The 21,796-nt window shown below is 39.6% G+C and overlaps 1 protein-coding gene across 1 annotated transcript in view; it reads right to left on the bottom strand.

The window, feature by feature from the left end:
* Window positions 1–11,847: 11,847 nt before the first annotated feature.
* cplx1 (complexin 1) overlaps window positions 11,848–21,796 on the bottom strand; it is a 56,968-nt gene continuing 47,019 nt past the window's right edge. Inside the window, exons 3-4 of the mRNA XM_078261310.1 lie at window positions 18,257–18,432; window positions 11,848–13,068 (exon numbers count right to left, since the gene is read on the bottom strand). Coding sequence (XP_078117436.1) covers window positions 12,874–13,068; window positions 18,257–18,432 — 371 coding nt within the window. The 3' untranslated portion in view covers window positions 11,848–12,873. The remainder of the gene's footprint in view (window positions 13,069–18,256; window positions 18,433–21,796) is intronic.

The raw sequence follows: 21,796 nt of genomic DNA, 5'->3' as shown, positions 1-21,796 counted from the left end.
TGATTGTTAAACACTTGATTATAATCAAGATAATTATGGATGAACTGAATATTTATAAGGTCTAAGAATAGCCCACCATGGAACGATACTGGTGTCAAGCAAGGACCAAATTACATTTAAACGAGCCGGCTAATTAAATATCTAAGAGGACTGTCTTCATGAGGGCGCAGGGTGCTCAAAAACTGCTACACTTCATTTTATTTTTAAATTAAAGGCTATATGTATGTGCCTCACACTGTAAGGTATACTGCACTAATATTAAACATAACAAAACAAAACAAGTTAGGATAATTCCTTAGAAAGTTCTCAGAAATAACATTTTGGAACTAGGTTAACCCAAATTTGAGTCCACAGGGGATAACCACATATTGTAAGTCAGATGATGATATTACTAAGGCACGTGGAAATGTGTATGTGTATGAAGATCCCGGGATGGATCACCTGTGACCATGCAACACTTCCTGTTTGCGAAACAAGAATCAATCAAAAGCAAGTCTAGACATGATAAATAGCAGCCCCAAGAAACACGTAGCGATTTAATCAGCCTCATGGAGAGGCCGGTTGAAACTGGGTGTCAGGACACAACCAGAGACAGAGGCCCCCTCGAGGTTAATCTGAACTTTCAAAGAAATCCAATTAAATGGCAGCACTAAGGAGACAAACACTCGTGCCACATCTTTTGTGTAACACTGCTTCTGTACAAAATAAGCTATTTTCTCACCATGACACCTAAACAGGGACATAGGTCCCAGTTGCTGCAGCTGATATAAAGTCAGCATTTCCTTTTGTGCAGTAGAAATGTGGGGTCTGCACCGACACAAAGACTCTTTGTTTATCTGCTCCGTTTGTTTCGATGGGGTCCCATTGCCATCTTTCTCTCTGACAGAAAGGAAAAGATAAGACCACAGTAGGATCAACAATTGAATTGTAACACAATAGGAACTGGGTAGTACTATAATTATATCTCAGATACCAAACCTCTGGTTACTGCCTCCCATTATGAAAAAAGAAATTGTAAACCTTCAAAATGTTTTTCTGTTATGACATCTTGTGCTTATTGAACAGTATGTGTGAAGAACCTAGTTCTAAAAGGATACAAAAATAGCACACTAGTTGTTAAAATGTGCTCCCAAGGTTTTGTACTCCTCAGTACAATACAAATGTGTTGATGATTGTTCTGTTACTTTCTTTTTAAACTTTATGAAGGATAATAAAGAAGTCTACTACATGGCAACACCCTTACATAAAGGGTACTATATATTAAATAGTCTATTTTGGAGAACATTTTGCTTTGGAAGTGCAACTTGCTAACTAGCAGACAAAATTACACACACACACACACACACACACACACACACACACACACACACACACACACACACACACACACACACACACACACACACACACACACTGGCTTACTGAAACTTCATGAACTAATTGGAATGATGAAGGTGTAATGGTGTGGTCACAGTCTGTCAAAGATGACTGCAGGCAGGAGAGGAAATAATGTGGGCAGTTAGGCGGGGGTTCGCAGAGTTAAAATAAGTGGCATCACCTGTGTGTGTGGACCATAGCTGTGTTGGGACTTTTAATGATAAAGCAACAAGCTAGCCTCCAATAAGCTAATCTTTTCTACACACAATTCATTCAGTCAAACACATAATTCAATTTAATAAAAAATAAACTTAAGTCCTCCCACATCTATTTTCTGTGGACATTTTCGGGTTTTTAGCAGCAGACTATGGCACAGGCTGTTCTCATGAACCATTCGTATTATAACAATGAAAAGTAGTACAATGTACTGTAATTCATACGTATTCCATGGTATTATTACTGTACTGTAAGCCCCACAATGACTGCGGCTGTCTAAAACAGCGGAAATCTGCATACGGAGGTGGTCGGGGTGATGAATGGGTCCCAAAAGAAAGGGTTTTCAAGCGAGGGAGTGGAGTATGTGTCCCGGGAGAATTAAGCGGAAAACCCAAGACTTTCACCCAGGAAACGGGTGTTTGTGTCAGTATTATTTGTTTTTTTTAAATGGCATTGAAATGATTAGAAAACATTCTTCTAATTACATTTTTTTGTGGAAATATTGCAGGGATTTGGCAAACTTTGAGGGGATTAGTTGAATTTGTCTTATCTATTTTCTGGAATCTAGTGTGACACGAGTCACGACTTCTGTATGCTCTTAGATACTCCCTGTGGTTTTTATGGGGACTGTAAATGTGAAAGTGCCATGTCATCCCCTTTCCCATATCCCAATTACAATCCCTCTCACCACTTTGTGGACAATTGAGCAAATGGTCCATAGCTGTTCTTACCTCCACCTCCCCCATCCATGCTCAGCCCACATCAACAGCATGGCAGTTCACTGCTCACACAGTCTACCTCAACCTCTCCGTTTCTATTTTTAGGTCCAATTTGAACTGTGAGAATTCCCATTGTTGCCCTGCATCTGTTGAGAATATGGCATGTGTTTCAGGTACAGCAACCATAATTTAATGCATTCAAGCAATCTCATGCAGTTTCTGACTCACTGGCTTAATGAGCAGTCTTATCTGCACCTCATAATAATACTTGCATATTTGAATGTGTTTAATGAAAGGGCATGTCGCCACGATGCCACCACTCTAAGTTTGTTTTTAATTAAAGAAAAGTCTTTATTGGGTCCTAATAAGGCACAAACCTAAGGAGTGATGTAAGATTTACTGGTACTTCTTGCTACTACTAGCATGCTGTAGCTCTGTGTACAGTGACTGTTGAGACCTACCACTCATATTATCTCTATTCATCTGCTCAATCATTTATGGGTCAGGAAATCCATCCCAATCCACAGAAAATCCTCCTGATCCTCCAGACTGACAAAGGTGGGGAAAATGGCTATGCTGTGTTCCCCACCTTTGTCAGTTGAGTCTTGCCAGAGCTAAACATCCATTTGGTGTCACAGATATGGAATGTGCAAACAAATATATCCCATTTCCATCTCCAAATGAAGCGTTCACTAATTGTAAGCGGACTGTACTAGTTTATAACGAGATATCTGTCTTTTCAGACTTTAAAGGTTAGTACATTACGAGTAAAATCTGATAACTTTAGATTTAGTTATGACAAAACTTCTGTGTTTTAACTTTTTTTAATGATTCAGCTAATGTTTTTTTCAGTGGATGTACTGTAGAGCTTTCTGGAGATGTGCTTTGCATCGTAAATGAGACTACAGACTTTGAAAATGTTCATTAATGCTGAGATGCCCCGCAGCATGCAAATGAAATACTATATCTGAATGTTGAAAGTCAGTATTGTTAACCATTTAAGAGCAGAGCTATGGCACATTATGCTTAAAGTAATGGATAAACTGCATTTTAAGTACATATCTCTTATAATACCATGCATTGATAAGGATCTCACATTAAATGACATCCTCTTTAAGCCACTAACTTCTGATTAAACATGAGTTGTCTGGTGCTTCTTACACAAAAGCCAGCATTTCAATTTTAAAGCTGCCCATTTGCTTGAAGCAGCACAGGGTCCCTCTGCATAAATCTTGGCCCATCACTTGGCGGTGAAACAAATGAGTGTCTTAAATTAAATTTGAGACAATTAGGCTGCCTGCTATATGTAATTGGTTTTCTGGATGGATCAAACGGTCGCATCTCAGGCCTGCATTAGAGGAAATGTGGGCTGAATAAGAGATGCCACAAGGGAACTTGGGCAGAGGAGTCCCAGATGTTTCATCAAACAGTTTGGTAATAAGATATCACAGTGGTTCCAATGGCACCCAGTACCATCTGTATGTCTGACTTGCATTTCCTTCTTTTCTCTTTCACTCTGTTCACTACATGGACAAGGCCTTGATAGTCATTGAGAGCAGGATTTATTTTACACAACTCTGTGCCATAGCTACTTCAGAGTCAAAATTCAGATGTCAGGCTCAGAGCATTACCCTCCGTTATCAAATTTCCATATACGACTGGCATTTCAATTTTGTAGTTCAGCAGAGCTTAATCCAAAGGAGCACTTTCTGGGAAGTAAGGCTGCAGATTTAGTGCAGCAATATTTAGTGTGTTGTGTTGGAAAGTAATTACACCATGCTGAGAAAAAGACCCAAACTGTGCTATGCTACTAGTAGGCCTGTTTATGAACATATCATGTAAACTACAGTTTTAGGAAGGGTAGCAACCAAGAGCTGAGAGACAGACAAGTAGCGAACATGCTAGGAAAATGTACGAGGAGAAGATTTTCTGTTCCCTGTAGGGGTCGGCAACTCAGCCCATTTTTGCTTACAAACTGCAGGGTTGGATCAGGCCTCAAATATTTCTAATTAACATTAAGGGGACTGTGCATTTCTGACAGTGGAAGGCAGCTTAAGGATGCTTAAAAATATGAATGAATGACTATAATGTATACTGTTCAGAAGAAGAAAGTAGTTTTGACAAATTTTGACCTCTTCTTCACCAGTCAGTCAAGCTTCTGAAGTATGTGGACAACGCCACCCTCATTGAGTTCATCTCTGGTTTGAGTCAGCCTACAGGTGGGAGATTGCAGTCAGAACAACTTGGAGCTGAACACTCTTAAGACAGTGGAGAGGGCGTTGTGGATTTAAGGAAGAACACAGCCCCACCCGTCCCCCATCACCCTGTGTGGTCGACACTGTGGAGTCCTTCCACTTTTTGGACTCCATCATCACCCAGGACGTGCTCCTGCGTTGGCTGTCATTTTAATGTCCAATAAATATCACCCACCACCACCAAAAGGAAAGAAATAACATTCAACAATCACGCCTGGATACATGAAGACAGAAACCACTAAAAAGGCAATGAAGTGAATACGATTTCAACAATATGGCATTGAACGGTTGGTGCTCTGAATTGGATCACCACAAACAAACTGATATTCTGAGGCACATGCGTTGAATGTGCACCACAACTGGTTTAATGAAATGTAAGAAGTTGTATTTTTTGCAGACAGGAGAAGCAGCAAAGCAGAACAGTATGGGAGTGACAGCTTCCCTGAAGGAAACGTTATTGAAGCACAGCAGTATTTATAGACATGGCAAAACATTCTGTTTACTCCCTTCAAATCTTTAAGGAGGAACATGCAGTATTCATTCTCCAGGTCTACATCTTCTATTTGTGGAGGACATTTTATGTATAATGCAAGGCTCTACATGGGATTAGACGGTTTAGATGTTGTGTGACAAAGACGTAACATCATCATATGCCAGCTAGCACTTAACACTCAAGAGAAATGCTCACTAATTGAGGTCAAGAGTGCCCTTTAACCATTTAAAAAAAAAAATCCTTTTCAGCCCATTTGTCTGCTCCTTTTAACACAATGAAATTGAGAAGTGTCCCATCGGAGTCCTGTGCTGAAATTAAATGTCTTATAATACGTCAGACCTCTTGTCACTGAGTTGAATTGAAAAGCAGCTCCCTCGTCTGTCGCTGATACGGGAGGGGAAGGGCTACTTTATTCACTAAATGAACCTATTATAGCTTCATCAGAGGCGCTGCAGCTGCTGCGATCTCAAGTCAATAGACTTGTCAATCAGAGTCTCCCCAGGATGCTGTGAAGGCTACTTATCAAGGTCCCCTGGACTTAGAGCTGAAAGGTGGAGGAAGAGACTTTCCTAGCAGTCAAATAGCAGCCTGCTGGAGTTGAAACTAATTACATTTCTCAAGCGTATATTTGCATATAGTCAAAATATGAAAAACAGAAGAGAATCTGTGTGCATATGGTGTGTCCATTGGATGTATGAGAAAATAAACAAAGCTCTTTCATGGTGGTTGCCTGTCTCTGAGTATTAGTCGGAATATGGAAATTCAGCACTGCTGGCCATGCACTGTTGGTCACACTGTACATTTCCATCTACATCTGAGACCCTATTGTGTTTCACACTGCTCTCACAAACAAGCTATGTCATATAAAAACATACATGCTGACTTTGTTGTGTTCATGTGTGTTGTCCAGAGACTCAAGACTGAAGTTTAAGAACTGTTCACTTTTAGTTATACACATGTTTCTGAGAGACAGAGCTTCCCTGAAAACACACATGATCGCACTGATGAAGGCAAATGTCAATGGGTGGAGCAGCTTTTCAGCATTAGTGAAATGATAATGAACTAAATAAAAACACAAATGTCAATCAATGCAAATGCAATTATACATAAAATTAGGAATCATTCATGTCAGTAATAACCTTAGAAGATCAACAAGCACATTTTTGGACACTGTTTAGTGCCAACTGGGGAAGTAGAAAATAAGGAAGAAGAAATAATACATTCGAGATCAGGAGCAATAAAACAGACCTCAGCTATTTTGAAAATGTTCAGGAGTTTTGTCAGTAGCTTAGAGTGGCTAATTTTAGCTAATGTTGAGAAACTTTAGATAGATATTGCGGCGTAACTAACATTATAGAATTGTGTTTGGCGAGTGGGATGAGTAAATTGTGTCAAAGAAGTGGACGTAGCCACCGTGACATCACCCATTGGTTTGTGGACCACCCTATGCCTCGAGTTTGGCATTTTGCCCATCGCATTCTTTCTTTTTTAGCCATAACCTTATTTGACTTTATTTGGAAGAGAGGGTGGAGCTATGCCCTAAAGCATGCCCTGCTATATCGTCTACTTGACTGTTAATGGGACCATAATTTACAAAATGACCACCATGCTGTATTGAAGACGACTTGAAATTAGCGATTGAGACCATAAACTCATTGTGAAAATGTTGGGTCATTTTTTCATAGACTTCTATACAACCATACTTTTTTTGGCAACCAGTGGAGTCGCCCCCTCCTGGCCATTAGAAACAATGCAGGTGTAAGGCAGTTCCGCATTGGCTTCTCTCTTCAGGCTCGGAGGTTGTGGCTTGAAACCCACTCTCACTGTCTCTTCTTTCAGTTAAATTGGATTATTTCTGCTTCCACAGCAGTTCTGGAAAAAATTGTTTAACCTGATGTCAGGTCAGCACTGCAGTCGATATGCCCTTAGTATTCTTTTCTGTGTCGCTATTGTCTGAGGGTCTGACATAGTAAGTCTTTATCAAATAAATATATCGTATATCAGCAGTCAACACAGCAAGATGGTCACTGATCACAGTAATTCTGTCCATGTTTTCTCATGAAGGACATATCCAAGGACTCTATCCACCCACAGGAAGAAAAAAATCCTTTTTCAGATTTGAGTTCCAGTCTGTGCACACTGGCTGGTTTATGGGTCTGATGCCCAGTAGAGAGCAGTTAATTGACATTGACTGTTGCGTGTCTACCAATAGAGCCAAGCCCCCCCTGCAGCCTGAGTGCTGCTCAGAGAGCACAGAGGCAGCTCGAGCTGAAAAGGCTACCTCAGAGCATAAATACTAATGGAATTGATTTATACCTCCATTTCCTGTGGGGAGAATTCAGGAGCAGCCTGAAGTGGTGGAAACGCAGCTGCACTGTGCAACCCACAGAGGCTCTGCAGTTCTGTCACTGGATGACCAACTAGGTTTGGTGCCATTATAAAGCTGCACTGGAAAAATGGCTTTGTGAATATAATGGCACACAAGAGGACTGGAAGAAGAGAAACAAAAGGAAGATGTTGTTGGTGTGGATACATTTCAATCTCACCTCCAAAAAATGCTTGGTGAATGGGCTGGTAAGGTAGATTTGTATCCAAATTTAGTTTTGGATGGCAACTAAAACTGTCACCTCTGTAGATTTTGTCTCATTCTATAGTGTATAACGAAATGTAGCTTGAGGACGGTTAGTTATTCTGATTCAAGCTTAAAACAGCTCATAGCTGGCTGGCTAATTAGTAGCCATTAAGCATCCATTTACATAAGCATGTGTGCAAACATTAACATAAGGAAAGAGAAGGTTAGCAAGGAAAGTTAAAAAGATGACATAACCTGAATCCATACTGTCTTAGGATGGCACTTTGGACAATTCTGCAGGACAGAATTTATGTGCAATAGTGCTATTCAGTATTTTCAAAATATGCTATTGAGTTGCATTATGAGAAGTGTAGGATTACTTTTAGTGACTAGACATAAGAACATGTTTCTTAGCAAGCCAAAATTACTGACTGTCAGTCTTGCTTCTTTGAGTAAATTGTCTTGAAATCTGGTTTATAACTTCATTTGCTGTTGTGGACTACACCAGATATGCTTTTAATTCATGGGAAGCGAAGAGATTGTAGTTAATAGTCAAACTTAATAATAGTGCCATTGCCTCTAGTACTGGTACCATGCTAATAATAACAACATCTATGGGATCTCTGTTGAGGAACTGGCAGAGCATAAATGACTCATCTGTTGCAACAGACAGTTAGAATGATTTTGTTCCCCCCTGCTCTGCAAACCACATGTGCTTATTGAAGCACGGCAGCAAATCACCAAGTTGTCTGCTGTATCAAGGAAATTAAAGTACTTATTTATGTACAGGCTGAACCACAAAATAAATTTATGTGTTAAAATATTTGTTTCTTTTAAACAAGTTGTGCCTTTTTGTAAAGACACAGCCGGAAATAAGGTTAACATGGCAGCTAACCTTTAAAAGTGAAATTTACTGATGTATAAGGGGAAGGAATATAAATGACAAGCTTGGCACAGTACATGCTGAAAGGCGATGACAGCAACCTTTTCAAAAGAACCCTGATTTAAAATCCAAACCAAAACTCTGACAATTAATAAACCTGAAAATGTCAAAGCATCATAATCAAATCAATTTAGTTGTAATGCCGACATCCTTCTTGTGCTACCCAACTCTGAAGTCAGTGCCGTCACTAATCTTTTCTTGGCATTCCTCCATTATCATTTGTTTGATTTAAAAGGTTTGCCGATCACAGACCCACTTATGATGAACAAACTGCGATGAGAGAAATGCTATTTGCATCGCTTTGACGTCCCTGTGGTGTGCTCACTGTGACACTTTCAAAAGTCTGTTTTTGAAAAACCCTCCAATCATGATTTGAACAACACAGTGTATTCTGTTTACAGCCCTTTTCGCTTTTATTGAATAGATGTTGAAATTCCTTCTGAGAGAAAATGCAACAGCCATGATGAGATGAAAAACAGGATTGACTAACAGAAAACAGCAACATGTGATATACATTGAAGGTCTTTGCACATATACTTCCTTAACGAATGCCATGCAATGGCATGTGATCCATGACTCACGTCACGTCAAGTCAGGGATGATTTTGCCTCCCCAACCAGAAATACACTGTACATCACGACGACTGCTTCCATATATTATTATTTTTTTAATTTTATACAGAAGGAGCAGCAGCCAAAGGCCTGCTGCAGAACTATTTGAATGCAGAAACACAAGACGATGAAAAATTATATGAAATCACTTTATTCTCAGTGTGCGGTGATTCCATTTTTGCAGGAAAGTTACAGACTGAAATATCTGTCTAAAATGGCATGCAGTGAGGCTAACAGGTGGCGCTTTGAAACACATAGAAGACACAAAACGATTATCAACAACCTTGCCTACGTCGCACACCATAAGCATGCATACATTTTGTCAACAAATAGGGAGATAGAGAGAGGGAGAAGGGTGAGAAGATTTCGCAGTACAAAAGAATGCAAATTTCAAAAATACCAACCACCAGAGGACAGAAACAGGACTGGCTACAGACGGGAAAGAAAAATACTGCACAACAGTAAGCATCTTCTCAACACGTACAGAACAGAGAAAGACAGATGCAAAGAGAGAGAAACATCAGACAGTTACATTCAAGTCACATCAAAGGAGTAATTTTTTTTTAAGTGTCATATTTTTCAGGCAGTTTTTTAATCATATTAATGGCTGTTTGAGCGGCACAAATAAGTGACTTCAAACTGAAATGGATTTCTGACAACTTGACAAAAACATATGGATAACACATGACTTTGGCAGTAGTCTATAAGCCATTTAGAGCTCAACCAATTGACATTTACAAGATTAATGGGTGTATGACCGTGTTGGTGAAAGAGATGCAAAGGGTGAAAGGATTTCAGAGCACACCAGTTTGGAAAAGACTCACTGGTAGCCTGATGAACTGCACAAACTGATGATGATTGGTGATGAAGGTTTCATCGCTGGGAATGTCCTCTACTTGGGTTGACTGGGCAGTAATCATAGCTTTCTGGAATATTCTTGGGCCAAAGAAGAGATATGTCATTTATGAATAAAAGTTGGTGTACTGTATGCTTGTTAAGTTCAGGGCTAATAATGCTAAGAGAAGGCTATGGTTTAAACTTCTATTCAAACTTAAAGCTAAAATACCTGAGAATTTCAGAATAAATAAGATGCTGTAAATAAATACAATGAAACCTCTTGACTGAGCCTACAACTACCAGCACTATTCTTTGGTTTGATTGGATAACTACTCTGATTATGGATTCATGTGTTGTTGATGCTCGGTTCCATAAATGCAAACAACTATGGTTGCCAACTATATGCTAACACGTTGAACGGAGGCTGGCAAAGGCAGTTTACTAGAACAATAAAATCACAAGAAGTTCAATAAATGTGCTCTACAGGTGACCTCACTGTGCCCTAGGATGTTTATTTTATATATATATATATATATATATATATATATATATATATATATATATATATTCAACATGATTACAGAGCTCACAAAGCGCAGGATTTCCCACATCTATGCCACAGGAATGCACACATTCAGAATGAATGGTATTTCATGTTACGCTAGCTCAATAAAAACAGTGGCAATGTGGCAAAAAAGAAAAAAACTTGATATCGCTTAAAGCTACAGTGCTCATGTGAATCACAAAAACATTTTCTAACAAAATTGTATCACAAGTTTGAACTGATCTCTGCTAATAGCACATTTATGCTTTCCCTTAAACTTTGTGTGGGATTTTCTTTTCTGTACACGGCAGCTATAAATAACTCTGCATTTAGTTGGTCAAGTCATTATTCCTCACATGTATATTTGATTCCTTCTAGTGACTATTCAGGCTATAGCAACATCAAATTTAAGTTTCATCATGATACTTGTAGGATAACAAAGGCATCGACTGAGGCCGGCTGTAAATATCCACGTTTGTGTTTTACCAGCACAAGTCTGGTGGAATGTCTGAAATATCTGGAATGTTCTAACAAGACACTGTGGAATGAAGGACATAAAACAAGACATATGGAGAAACCTTAGATTTCATCCTAATATGAACCCCCTTTAAATTTGTCCCATTACATTTACAAGCAGGACAGATTGGACTCTACTGAGCAGGTAAACATTTTCTCTTGTACGGTCATGGAGCTTTCATGTTTTTCATCTAATTTCTTATTAGCATGTACTGTTAATGTATGCCTTTGAAAACAGTTTGATTTGCCGTTTGGCTTATGATTTCGAACACAAATCCTGCTTGTGCTCAAATTCTGTAACACATGACTGAAATTTTTTTACTACACAAAACAAATCCCCCCCCCCCCCCCCCCGTTCTCTTTTATAATCAAGTATGTCTGACCTATACAAAGGCTTTACTGTCACTATGCTGACACATCTGTGCATTTAATGTCGACTAACACATTAAGGAGAACGTTTAAACACACAACACTGAAGATTGTCTGTTATTGCTGATTTGGGTTTAACCAACGGACACAGGACAACTTCATCTTTAACAATATATTGCACTATTGTCACTGTCTGTTCACATATAGTGTGTTCACAACATGGTTGTGTTTGTGAAGTTTCTTATTTTCTTTTTTTTTCTTACAAAAAAATTGATGGAAATGTCAACAAAAATCCAAATTAAGTAGCCTGGTCTAAGCCTTACACATGCTACTGCAGAAGCAGAGCGAGTGACACCTGCTACAGGACATCAAAAAAGTGTTCAAACACAAACATGTACAGCAAGTGAATTTAATTTAAGAATGTCACCTAACTGCTTTTGAGACGGACGTCATGTATGGAGAACAGTCATAGTTTTCCCCATGGAAGAACATCTCAGACACAAAGTCAATGATCTCCTACTGGTGGACGAGATGTCAATTAAATAAAAATGGAAAACCAGTTATTGCCTCATATATTAATGTATTTCGCTTTATCATAACAAATGCAATTGTATCCAAACGTGTACTTCACTCCCCAAAAGTTAACTGCATGCTTGAAAAAAAAAGTGAACAAAACAAAATTGTCTCATTTTAAATGAATTCCATCACTTTCTGGTTTTACAGGTGATGTTTTGACTCTACCAGTACTCATATTACATGTTCACAATAAACCAAAGGGAACATAAAGGGGACAGTTTACAGGGTGAATCCTCACAACGGAAAACTAATAAAAATGGATTTATATACACTGTATGTATCAAATATTAGCAAGAACAGAACAGGAAAATTCAATCAAATTTTGATATGATTTGGATAATTTCCTAAAAGTTAAAAATATGGCTTATACTCTTAGTCATCTTGTTATATGTCATATTTCACTCATATATAATTCTCTCTTTTTTCATAACTAGAGGCTATTTACAAACAAAAAGGGTGAATGATGGGTGATATCTGATTTCATTCTAAGTGCCTGACATTTAAAAAAACGTGGCATAAGATTTGCCTTGATGTAAAGACATTAGATCTGTGTTGGTGTTACATACTCTTAGAATAGGGTTATCAAGAAAGATGCTCTGTATGAGAGATTAAAAAGTATATATCACCATCAGAGATCAGCTATTTTAAATCAAGGACAAAGTCATGCCAAGTTGCTCCATCCCAGGAAACTTAGAAGTTGGGTTAAAGGGGCTGGAGGGTGGAGAAAAGTGTGACTGCAGGTTTAGGTGGGGCAGGGTGGTATACGGCAGTAGTCTTGGTTTGATGAACGTTACGAACGTTATGAAAGTAGATTAACAAAGTTAACCACATTTCACCCAACACTGTTACTTTTTATTGAACATATCCATGAGCGGGGTCGGGATGAATTTCATGACCGTATCCACGATGCTCTCCTCTTCCTCCTCGTCGCCGCAGCCGGTGGGAACCGCCTTCTTGGGACGGGTGAGGCTGCCCTCGGAGGCCTGCTCCATAGCAGCCGCTGCCTCGGCTTCCTTCTCCTCCTTCTTCTTGATGCCATACTACACAGGACAGACAAAAAGAAAACATACTAAGCCACGTTCAGATTTATTTCTCGAGGGGTCACTGGTTTGAAGTTAAACCTTTTTTTAAACAACTTCTAGGAGTGGTTTGACAATTTAGGAAAGACGCTCACGTCCTTTCTTGCAAAGATTTAGATTTGATTTTGATTGAGACCACTTTCATTTCTGTCCACTCCCTATGAAACTAGAACTGAGAGGTAATTAGTTTAGCTTAGCACATCGACTGAAAGCAGGGGGAAACTCCAGGAAGTCCCATAACTTTCCATTAAACCACAGTCTTTTAGGGAAGGCTAACTGTTCCCCCTACTTTTTAGTCTGTAAGCTAAGCTAGGCTAATTGCCTCTTGGCTCCTGCTGCATAATTAGCGCACACACATGAGAGCTTTATCAAATGTATCGTTAAACTCTCAGCAAGAAAGCAAATAAGTTTAATTTCCAAAATGTTAAACTATTTCTTTCAGCACTTTTGCACCGTCCCTACCTACAGTATATCGTGTCCAGTAATGGGCTCTGGTTTTGTTCCTACTGTGAAAGTGCAACTTTTACATAGTTTTTTTTTTTACTCATATTTAACCAAACACGTTACAACATTATCAAGAGTGGAGCCATCAGTGCCAAGCATAACTTCATTTCCATTTGTTGCAATAAATGGTTAAATCGGTAACACTATACTTGAAGGTATTGACATAACTATGACATGACACTGTCATGAACGTGTCAAAACGTTATAAACAAGTCATAAATGTTCATGACTTCTGTCATTAAGTGTCATTCGGTTTTTGTCATGACAAGTTGACATTGTTTGGGTTGTCTTGATTATGACAACTTGACATTAATCAAAGTGACATTACCAGAAGTTGTCTTGGTCATGACAAGTTGAGATTAAACTAGTTTGGGATGTCTTTGTAATGTAAACAACTTGACATAATGTCATCCTGTTTAATGTCAAGTTGTCTTAATAAGGACACTCGAAAGAACAGAATTACACTTAATGACAGAAGTCATAAACGTTTATGACTTGTTTATAATGTTTATGACATGTTCATGACAGTGTCATGTCATAGTTATGACAGTGTCATGTCCCGATTATGTTGATACCTTCAAGTAAAGTGTTACTGTTAAATCTATGACGAACGTGTTCCTATGATCCAATGATTTCTATGTTTAGAATAAAGGTTGGAACAGCTTTTCCCCTGACTTCAAAAAGGAAGAAAGAAGCCTGGTGCTCATTCACTGCTGAGAATACTGTGACTGACTTCAAAATGTGGCAATTTTTACTTTATTTAAAAAGTAGAGGTGCGTGAGGCGTGAAATGATCATTTTATGCAATTGAGGTAAATTGGTTGAAAATGATTGGTACTCTTGCGAAGTAATTTACATTTCTTCATTTGCATGAATTAGCTTCAGGCTGCTTCCTCATTAAGTTTAAGCACAATGTACTGCAGCTTTTTTGCGTCCTGCATGAACAGCAGTTACTATCGATTTCTTGAATTAGATGCAGGCTTGGAGCTGAAGATAAATGTTGTTTTCGTGCTTGTGCTTCTGGGTTTGGGCGTGCACATGGTCTAATTTGACCTTTTGGGATATTTTATGTACCAATTACAGGCAGAGGCACATAAGCGGAGTGATGCACAATGCTTACGATTCGCGTACAAAGCCCTGAGCCACAACAGACTTCAATTAAATCACGACTGTGTTTAGAGGAGAAAGAGCACAAAATTGCAATTTAAACAAAGCACAACAACAGCTGGGAAATATGTTCACCAGCGCCTTGCTTATAGCTGTCTTGTGCAATTTGAGTCATCTCTCTGTAATACTCATCAAATGTAGAAACACAATACAAAAAAATACAATAACAACTGGACAAATTACATCTGCTGAGGAAGCCCATGTGAAATGATCCAAAAGTCTGGAAAAGCTACTAAATGGAACTTGTGGTTGAGATTGTTTTGTCAACTGCTACTTTCAAGTTGGGGCGAGAGGGTTCCAGGTTCAAACCTGCTGGCCAGCTTGGGCCCTTCTTCTGTGTGGAATTTGCATTTCTCCCCGTGTTTGCATGGGTTATTCCCCGGGTTCTAAGATTTCCTTTAGGTTAATTATTGACTCTAAATTGCCGTAGTAATTGAGCATGAATAGTAGTCTGTTTCTATGTGTCAGCCCTGTGATGAACTGGCAATCTGTCCAGGGTGTACCCCACCTCTCGCCCAGTGTCAGCTACAATATGCTCCCCCCCCACCCTGAATAGGATAATCGGTTACAGATAATGGATGGACGGATGCTTCCAAGTTCAAGAATAAACTTTCAATTTCAACTACATCATGTAATGCCATTTATACACCAAAGAATCCCTTGCCTGCTGATATTTTGGAGAAGATTTTTGCACAATGACAACATGAAACAGGTCTGGACAGGCTAAGACAATGTACCACTAATGATCCATGTTAGCTTAAACACTGCTTCCTTAATTGAACTTGAATCTTTTATTAATATGAACAGATGGGGAGTGGATGATATTAGTTCTAATTTCAAGATCATTTCAGTATCATTATTTTGTTTGCATTTGTTTTGATGAAAATGTTCTGGATCTGGATTCACTGTTAGCTAAAGTATAGTTTGAGTAAAATGACTACAGGTGGACTGCAGAGCACAGGAAGGTCAACAGGCTGAGTGATGGTTGATCTTGAGGCAGAGATGTGGAAAATGAGTTGGACTCCTCCATGACCTCTCTGCTGCACTCCCAGGTGCACGTGAATGTGATTCTGCAGCAATAAATTTTTTAAAGGAAGACTACTAGTGTCCATTTCCGCTGAGAAGATGTTTTCGAGGCGGGGGCAGTATAAGCATCTGTGTGTGTCTTTTTAGAGTAAAGTGAAGCAATGGGGTTGTTGAGGAAAAAGTATGCACACACTCAGGTTTTTAAATATTGTGTTTGCCATTATTCAAATTTGTTTGCCATTGTTTTTAAAGTTTGCATCCAGCTCAATAATATCTGCTTTTAAAACAAAAGCTTTCAAGGAAAATAGGAGACATTATTTAATGTGTAAGTGATGGGCTAAAGTCTGGAAAATCATTTGTAAAAGAATAACAACTAAATAGAAGAATGTTTGTAATGGACTTTCAAGGCTAGCACACACTTAATAATAGCATAATAGCAATAATAGCATCTGGCTGGTTGTTTGACAGCTTCACTTCTGGGATAGATAGAGATAGAGATATATATATATATACATATACACACTGAATTTGAAGGATTCCTTCTGCAGCCAGTGAGACCATTTGGGCACCATCTCCTTTAAGTTCTTCATCGCCTGTCAGCTAATAAGACGCAGCTTTGTGATCCCCGGTCTTAAAGCGCAAATCTTTTTTCTCAACAATAATGGCAGCAATAAATGCCAAACCAGTTCCTGCTATAAAACTAAAGGGTCAACATTCAATCAGCAGGAAGCTGCAGCAAATAAAACTATCAGTGAAAGACAGTAGAGTTTATATCTAATACTTGGACTCTTCATCTTTATCTTTTTACTCTTGGCATGCTTATGGCTACAATAACAGCAGACCATTAAACTAATTCACATGACATGAATGCTTTTATCTTTTATGTAGGAAACATTTATAATATGTATGTAAATTATTGACTTCATTATTTGACAGTGAAGATGGGGAGGTATTCCAACATGGATGGAGACGAGTATCATTTATCCATCTTTAGAATAACTTCTGTGAAAACAACATGTTCATTCAAAACTAGGTACCTTTGCACTAGATTTACCTAAGAAATGTCTCTTCCAGACTTTATGACAGTAAAAACATGGGTGTGATTGGTTGCTGGATATCTCCTCTATATCTCCCTCTGCTCTCTTGTTTGTTTTCTACTTTCCCTCTATGACGCTCGGTTTTGTTCTCTCGCAATCTGTCTTAGTCGGTCACTCTCTCACCCTCAGACTTGTTACAAAATTACAAAAGCCTGCATCAGTTGAAAGAGAAGACAGTCGTGCTTAGTCAGCCCCTCACCACTCGCAATAATCAAACACTTTCCAAAGATATGCTGTCACATCGCTCCGTCTCCCTCATCTCTATTCTTTCTAAAACTAAACTAAAGGTCCACTGGGCATCAATTTGATGATCAGTTCTGCATTCCAAAGATAGCTTCACAAGGGCTACACATGGAACAGTTTTAAACCCAGCTTGAAAGCTCTCAAAGAGTGTTCTAGTCAAATATTCAATGAAATATTAGCAATGTCAAGAAGAACATTTGACGACACTTTGATGATAATGCCATTAATTAACATTTTACAACAGATGAATTAAATAGTACGCATGAATTTATCAAAGACAAGATAATCTTGCAAAGACAAAAAAGGGATCAGTAAGATAAAAAAGTCAGTTTGAAGCTTTTAAAACTGATTTTCATCACCAAAGAACCCTGTTCGTGTTAACGGAACCACATACAGCACACTTGTGTTCACGAACCTGACCAGTCTGCAACATATGCGATGCTCCTCACAGTACACACAATTGCTTTAGATTATCCAGGTTAACTGTAAACATTGTCTCTGCAAAGACACGCTGCTGTTGAGTCTTTAAAATAAAAGTGGAATTTAATTAACCGCCATTGTATTATGGGGCTGGCAGAAATCTTAGGGGTAAAAATTCAACATATCTGCAAACAACATGTCTGCCAAACATGTCTTCCTGTAATGTAGATGAACTCATCCTTCAATCACGCTTTAGTCGGATATTGTAGGGACATTTTTAAATAAAATGAATGTTTTGCAGAAAGTTAATATACACATATTAATCCAAGCAACATTAAGGGTTCAGTATGCATCACACTAATAAAGTAACGCAATCAATCATACAAATGGAGATAACGGTGCACACTTTCAGAAAGTCTCTCCACAAATGCATTCATGGTGTTATAATCGTGTGTGATAATTGTGTTTTAATCTTTTTTTTCACGCGAAAAGTGACAGACTTAGTTGTGCAAAGAATTAAAAGAGGGCTTGAAAGAGACGTTCAAATCCTGCTTACTTTCACAGCTGGCCAATCGCAACTTAAAGTAGGCATGTTTATCTGTTTGTCAGTTTCGGAAAGCAGGATTCAGATGCTGTCCAATGATTCCACAAGCAAACAAGAACCTTTATTATCTGTATTGGAGTATTTTTTACCTTATCTCTAATGCCCTGTCGAAGGTTTTCTCTCTCTGCCTCCATTTTTGCATATTTGGCCTTCCTCTCCTCCTCCTGTTGCCTCAGTGCCTCTTGCCTTTCTTCCTCTTTTTTTGAAGCATCGGGATCCTTCTCCTCCTCCCCACCAAGCATCTTGCCCATGTCTTTGGTGGCCCCTGTTGTTGTTGGTAGAGAGAGAGAGAGAGAGAGAGAGAGAGAGAGAGAGAGAGAGAGAGAGAGAGAGAGAGTAAAGTGAGAAATAATACAAATTGTCAGGCAAAAATCTTTAAACCGGTAATTCACAGTAATTGCACAAAATAGATTCCAGTTATCGGCTGTTGCTAAGCATTTTGTGTGCACAGTGATACATCTAACATTTGAATAATTCAATAGACATTGCTTTGTATTTCAATCCATGTCAGGCCAGTGAAAGAGCACCACAATCTTCCCTTGAGTGAACCAAAGACAAAAGTGTCTTTGTGTCAAGTGTGAACAGATGGAACAAGAGGTGAGTGCCATGAACAAGAGTCTGAGATAAAAGACACTGCAATAAATTATTAGCAATTCTCCTTATTGCCTTTGTGCTGCTCACTTTGTCCTTTGCTATCTCCAATAGGAATTTCAGCCTCATGCAACGTGTCCACTTAGACTAAGGGTCAAGCCCTGAGAACAAAAGGCTTTGAGTGCTGTTGAAAGAACCATAATAAACCAACACTGGAGGTCACTCTGCTACTAATCCCATCGTATGTGTTAGATAGGCTAAACAAGAGACCAAGCAAATATACATTTATAATTATCTTCTGTTTATTACAATTTGGACTTGTATTGTAGCTTTGACTTTTGTTTGTTTCCTTATTTCATCACTTCTAACTGCTAATTATTTTGGAAATTAGGCATTTCCCACCATTGCTCTGACTGTTAACTTGCTCTGGATCGGAGCATCAGTTCATATTTTAAGTGTAAATGTAATGGTTCTTTTTCTGATGATGGCAAAAGACAGTCTAGAAAGATGCAAAAAAGAAAAGTAATTTTGATTAAGTCCTCTTCTTGACGAAGACGCCTGCAGGCACTGGCAAAGCTGTCTCAGGCACTGACAACATGCTGTATCTCGACTTCTTCTTCTGTCTGTGTGGAGCATCTGGCGTGTGCTGCGGGCATCAAATGACATGCTTCACATGTCATCACACAGCCGGTGTGTTTTGTCCTACTACCCCAGTATCCCTAGGACCTGCAATGTCCAATGCCAATCCGGAAACAAGTACCCTATGTCCTTTTATGTAGGGATGTAGAGAGTAAGGGTGAGAAGGTTGTGGCGAAGACCAGAGTTCTCGATCTGTTTTATAATTGCCTAACCTTAACCTTACACAATGTGCCACAACCACAACCACTCCCTAATGTTAACCATACTGTATCAACCATGCGCAGAAGTTGCAGAAAAAAAGATTTATTTATAGTTGGCAGTGAAAATTAAAAACTTCTGCTGGTGTGTGCACATGGTCAGCACTGTTCGAGCTGTCAGGTATCAAGCCATAACAAAGCATATAAAGCCATTTGCTGCCATTCACTCTTGTGCAACACGAAAACAACATCCACAGAGAGAGACAGAAAGGGAGACGGTCCTTCACAGAAAACATTTTGTTTTGTCAGTTCATACAGCAGAACCTTGTAGAGTTACTTTCTTGCAGTAACACTCATAAGATCTAGTCTTAGAGAATATTTCCGTCTGCTTTGCCCCACAGGCCAAACCAAACTGCTATATGGGCTTGCAAACTTTCCGTCTGATTTGTTGCTGGTAGCTTGAGGAGATTTCCCAACTCTTGTATAAATAGCCCAACCAGTCTACATGTGTTTTGTGGATCTGGAGAAGGCATATGACCGGGTGCCCCGGGAGATACTGTGGGAGGTGCTGCGGGAGTACAGGGTGAGGGGGTCCCTTCTCAGGGCCATCCAATCTCTGTACGACCAAAGCAAGAGCTGTGTCCGGGTTCTCGGCAGTAAGTCGGACTCGTTTCAGGTGAGAGTTGGGCTCCGCCAGGGCTGCGCTTTGTCACCAATCCTTTTTGTAGTATTTATGGACAGGATATCGAGGCGTAGTCGGGGTAGAGAGGGGTTGCAGTTTGGTGGGCTGGGGATCTCATCGCTGCTTTTTGCAGATGATGTGGTCCTGATGGCATCATCGACCTGTGACCTTCAGCACTCACTGGATCGGTTCGCAGCCGAGTGTGAAGCAGCTGGGATGAGGATCAGCACCTCTAAATCGGAGGCCATGGTTCTCAGCAGGAAACCGATGGAGTGCCTTCTCCAGGTAGGGAATGAGTCCTTACCCCAAGTGAAGGAGTTCAAGTACCTTGGGGTCTTGTTCGCGAGTGAGGGGACAATGGAGCGGGAGATTGGTCGGAGAATCGGCACAGCAGGTGCGGTATTACATTCAATTTATCGCACCGTTGTGACGAAAAGAGAGCTGAGCCAGAAGGCAAAGCTCTCAATCTACCGGTCAGTTTTTGTTCCTACCCTCACCTATGGTCATGAAGGCTGGGTCATGACCGAAAGAACAAGGTTCCAGGGTACAAGCGGCCAAAATGGGTTTCCTCAGGAGGGTAGCTGGCATCTCCCTTAGAGATAGGGTGAGAAGCTCAGTTATCCGTGAGGAGCTCGGAGTAGAGCCGCTGCTCCTTTGCGTCGAAAGGAGCCAGTTGAGGTGGTTCGGGCATCCGAGACCCAGGACTAGGTGGAGGGATTATATCTCCAACCTGGCCTGGGAACGCCTCGGGATCCCCCAGTCAGAGCTGGTTAATGTGGCCCGGGAAAGGGAAGTTTGGGGTCCCCTGCTGGAGCTGCTACCCCCGCGACCCGACCCCGGATAAGCGGATGAAGATGGATGGATAGATGGATAGAAAGCTGACTCTGTTGCAGAAAATCCCTTCTCACTTCAGGGATATTAGATTCTTCTATGGTCATGTTGAACAGAGAATTTTTTGAAAATTAAACTTGTTAAACTTTAGCGTCTGAAAATTAAAATTAAAATCACATGGCATGACAAGAAAGTACCAAGATATATCTCATAAAGTCCAAGCTCAAACAAGATATAAGATGATCTATTTTCCCATTCTCATTAGAAGTGATCGCTACTAAAATGTAAATTATTGCTAGTAAAGTGTATAAAATTAGGTTACAATATGGATATACAGTAATGTAGCATTTTTAACACATGATTAACTCAATCTGACAATCTGTTTAATCTTGTTTAGTTACAATTATTCTCTCTATTCTTTCTCCAAAAGAAGTATTTTTCAGTATATATTAGCTGTCATATCAGACAGATGAACCTCTTTTTTTGGGGCCTACTGCCTATGTTTTTGACTTCTTTGCAACTGATGCCATTTTATCTCTTGTGTTTCACATGTTGAAGTGCCTCTGCCAAGCTTCCACATGACTAATCTCGATGCTCAGGGCTAATTAGCTTGTCTGATTGTGACAAAGTTGCTGTGTAGAAGCGTGAGACAGTTGTCGTTCCCAAAAGCCTTGGTGTCATCAAACGCT

Source organism: Sander vitreus, chromosome 10, assembly GCF_031162955.1.
Source record: "Sander vitreus isolate 19-12246 chromosome 10, sanVit1, whole genome shotgun sequence".
Taxonomy (NCBI): Eukaryota; Metazoa; Chordata; class Actinopteri; order Perciformes; family Percidae; genus Sander; species Sander vitreus.
Note: the sequence above shows the minus strand (reverse complement) of the source record. Positions and strands in the feature narration are given on the sequence as shown.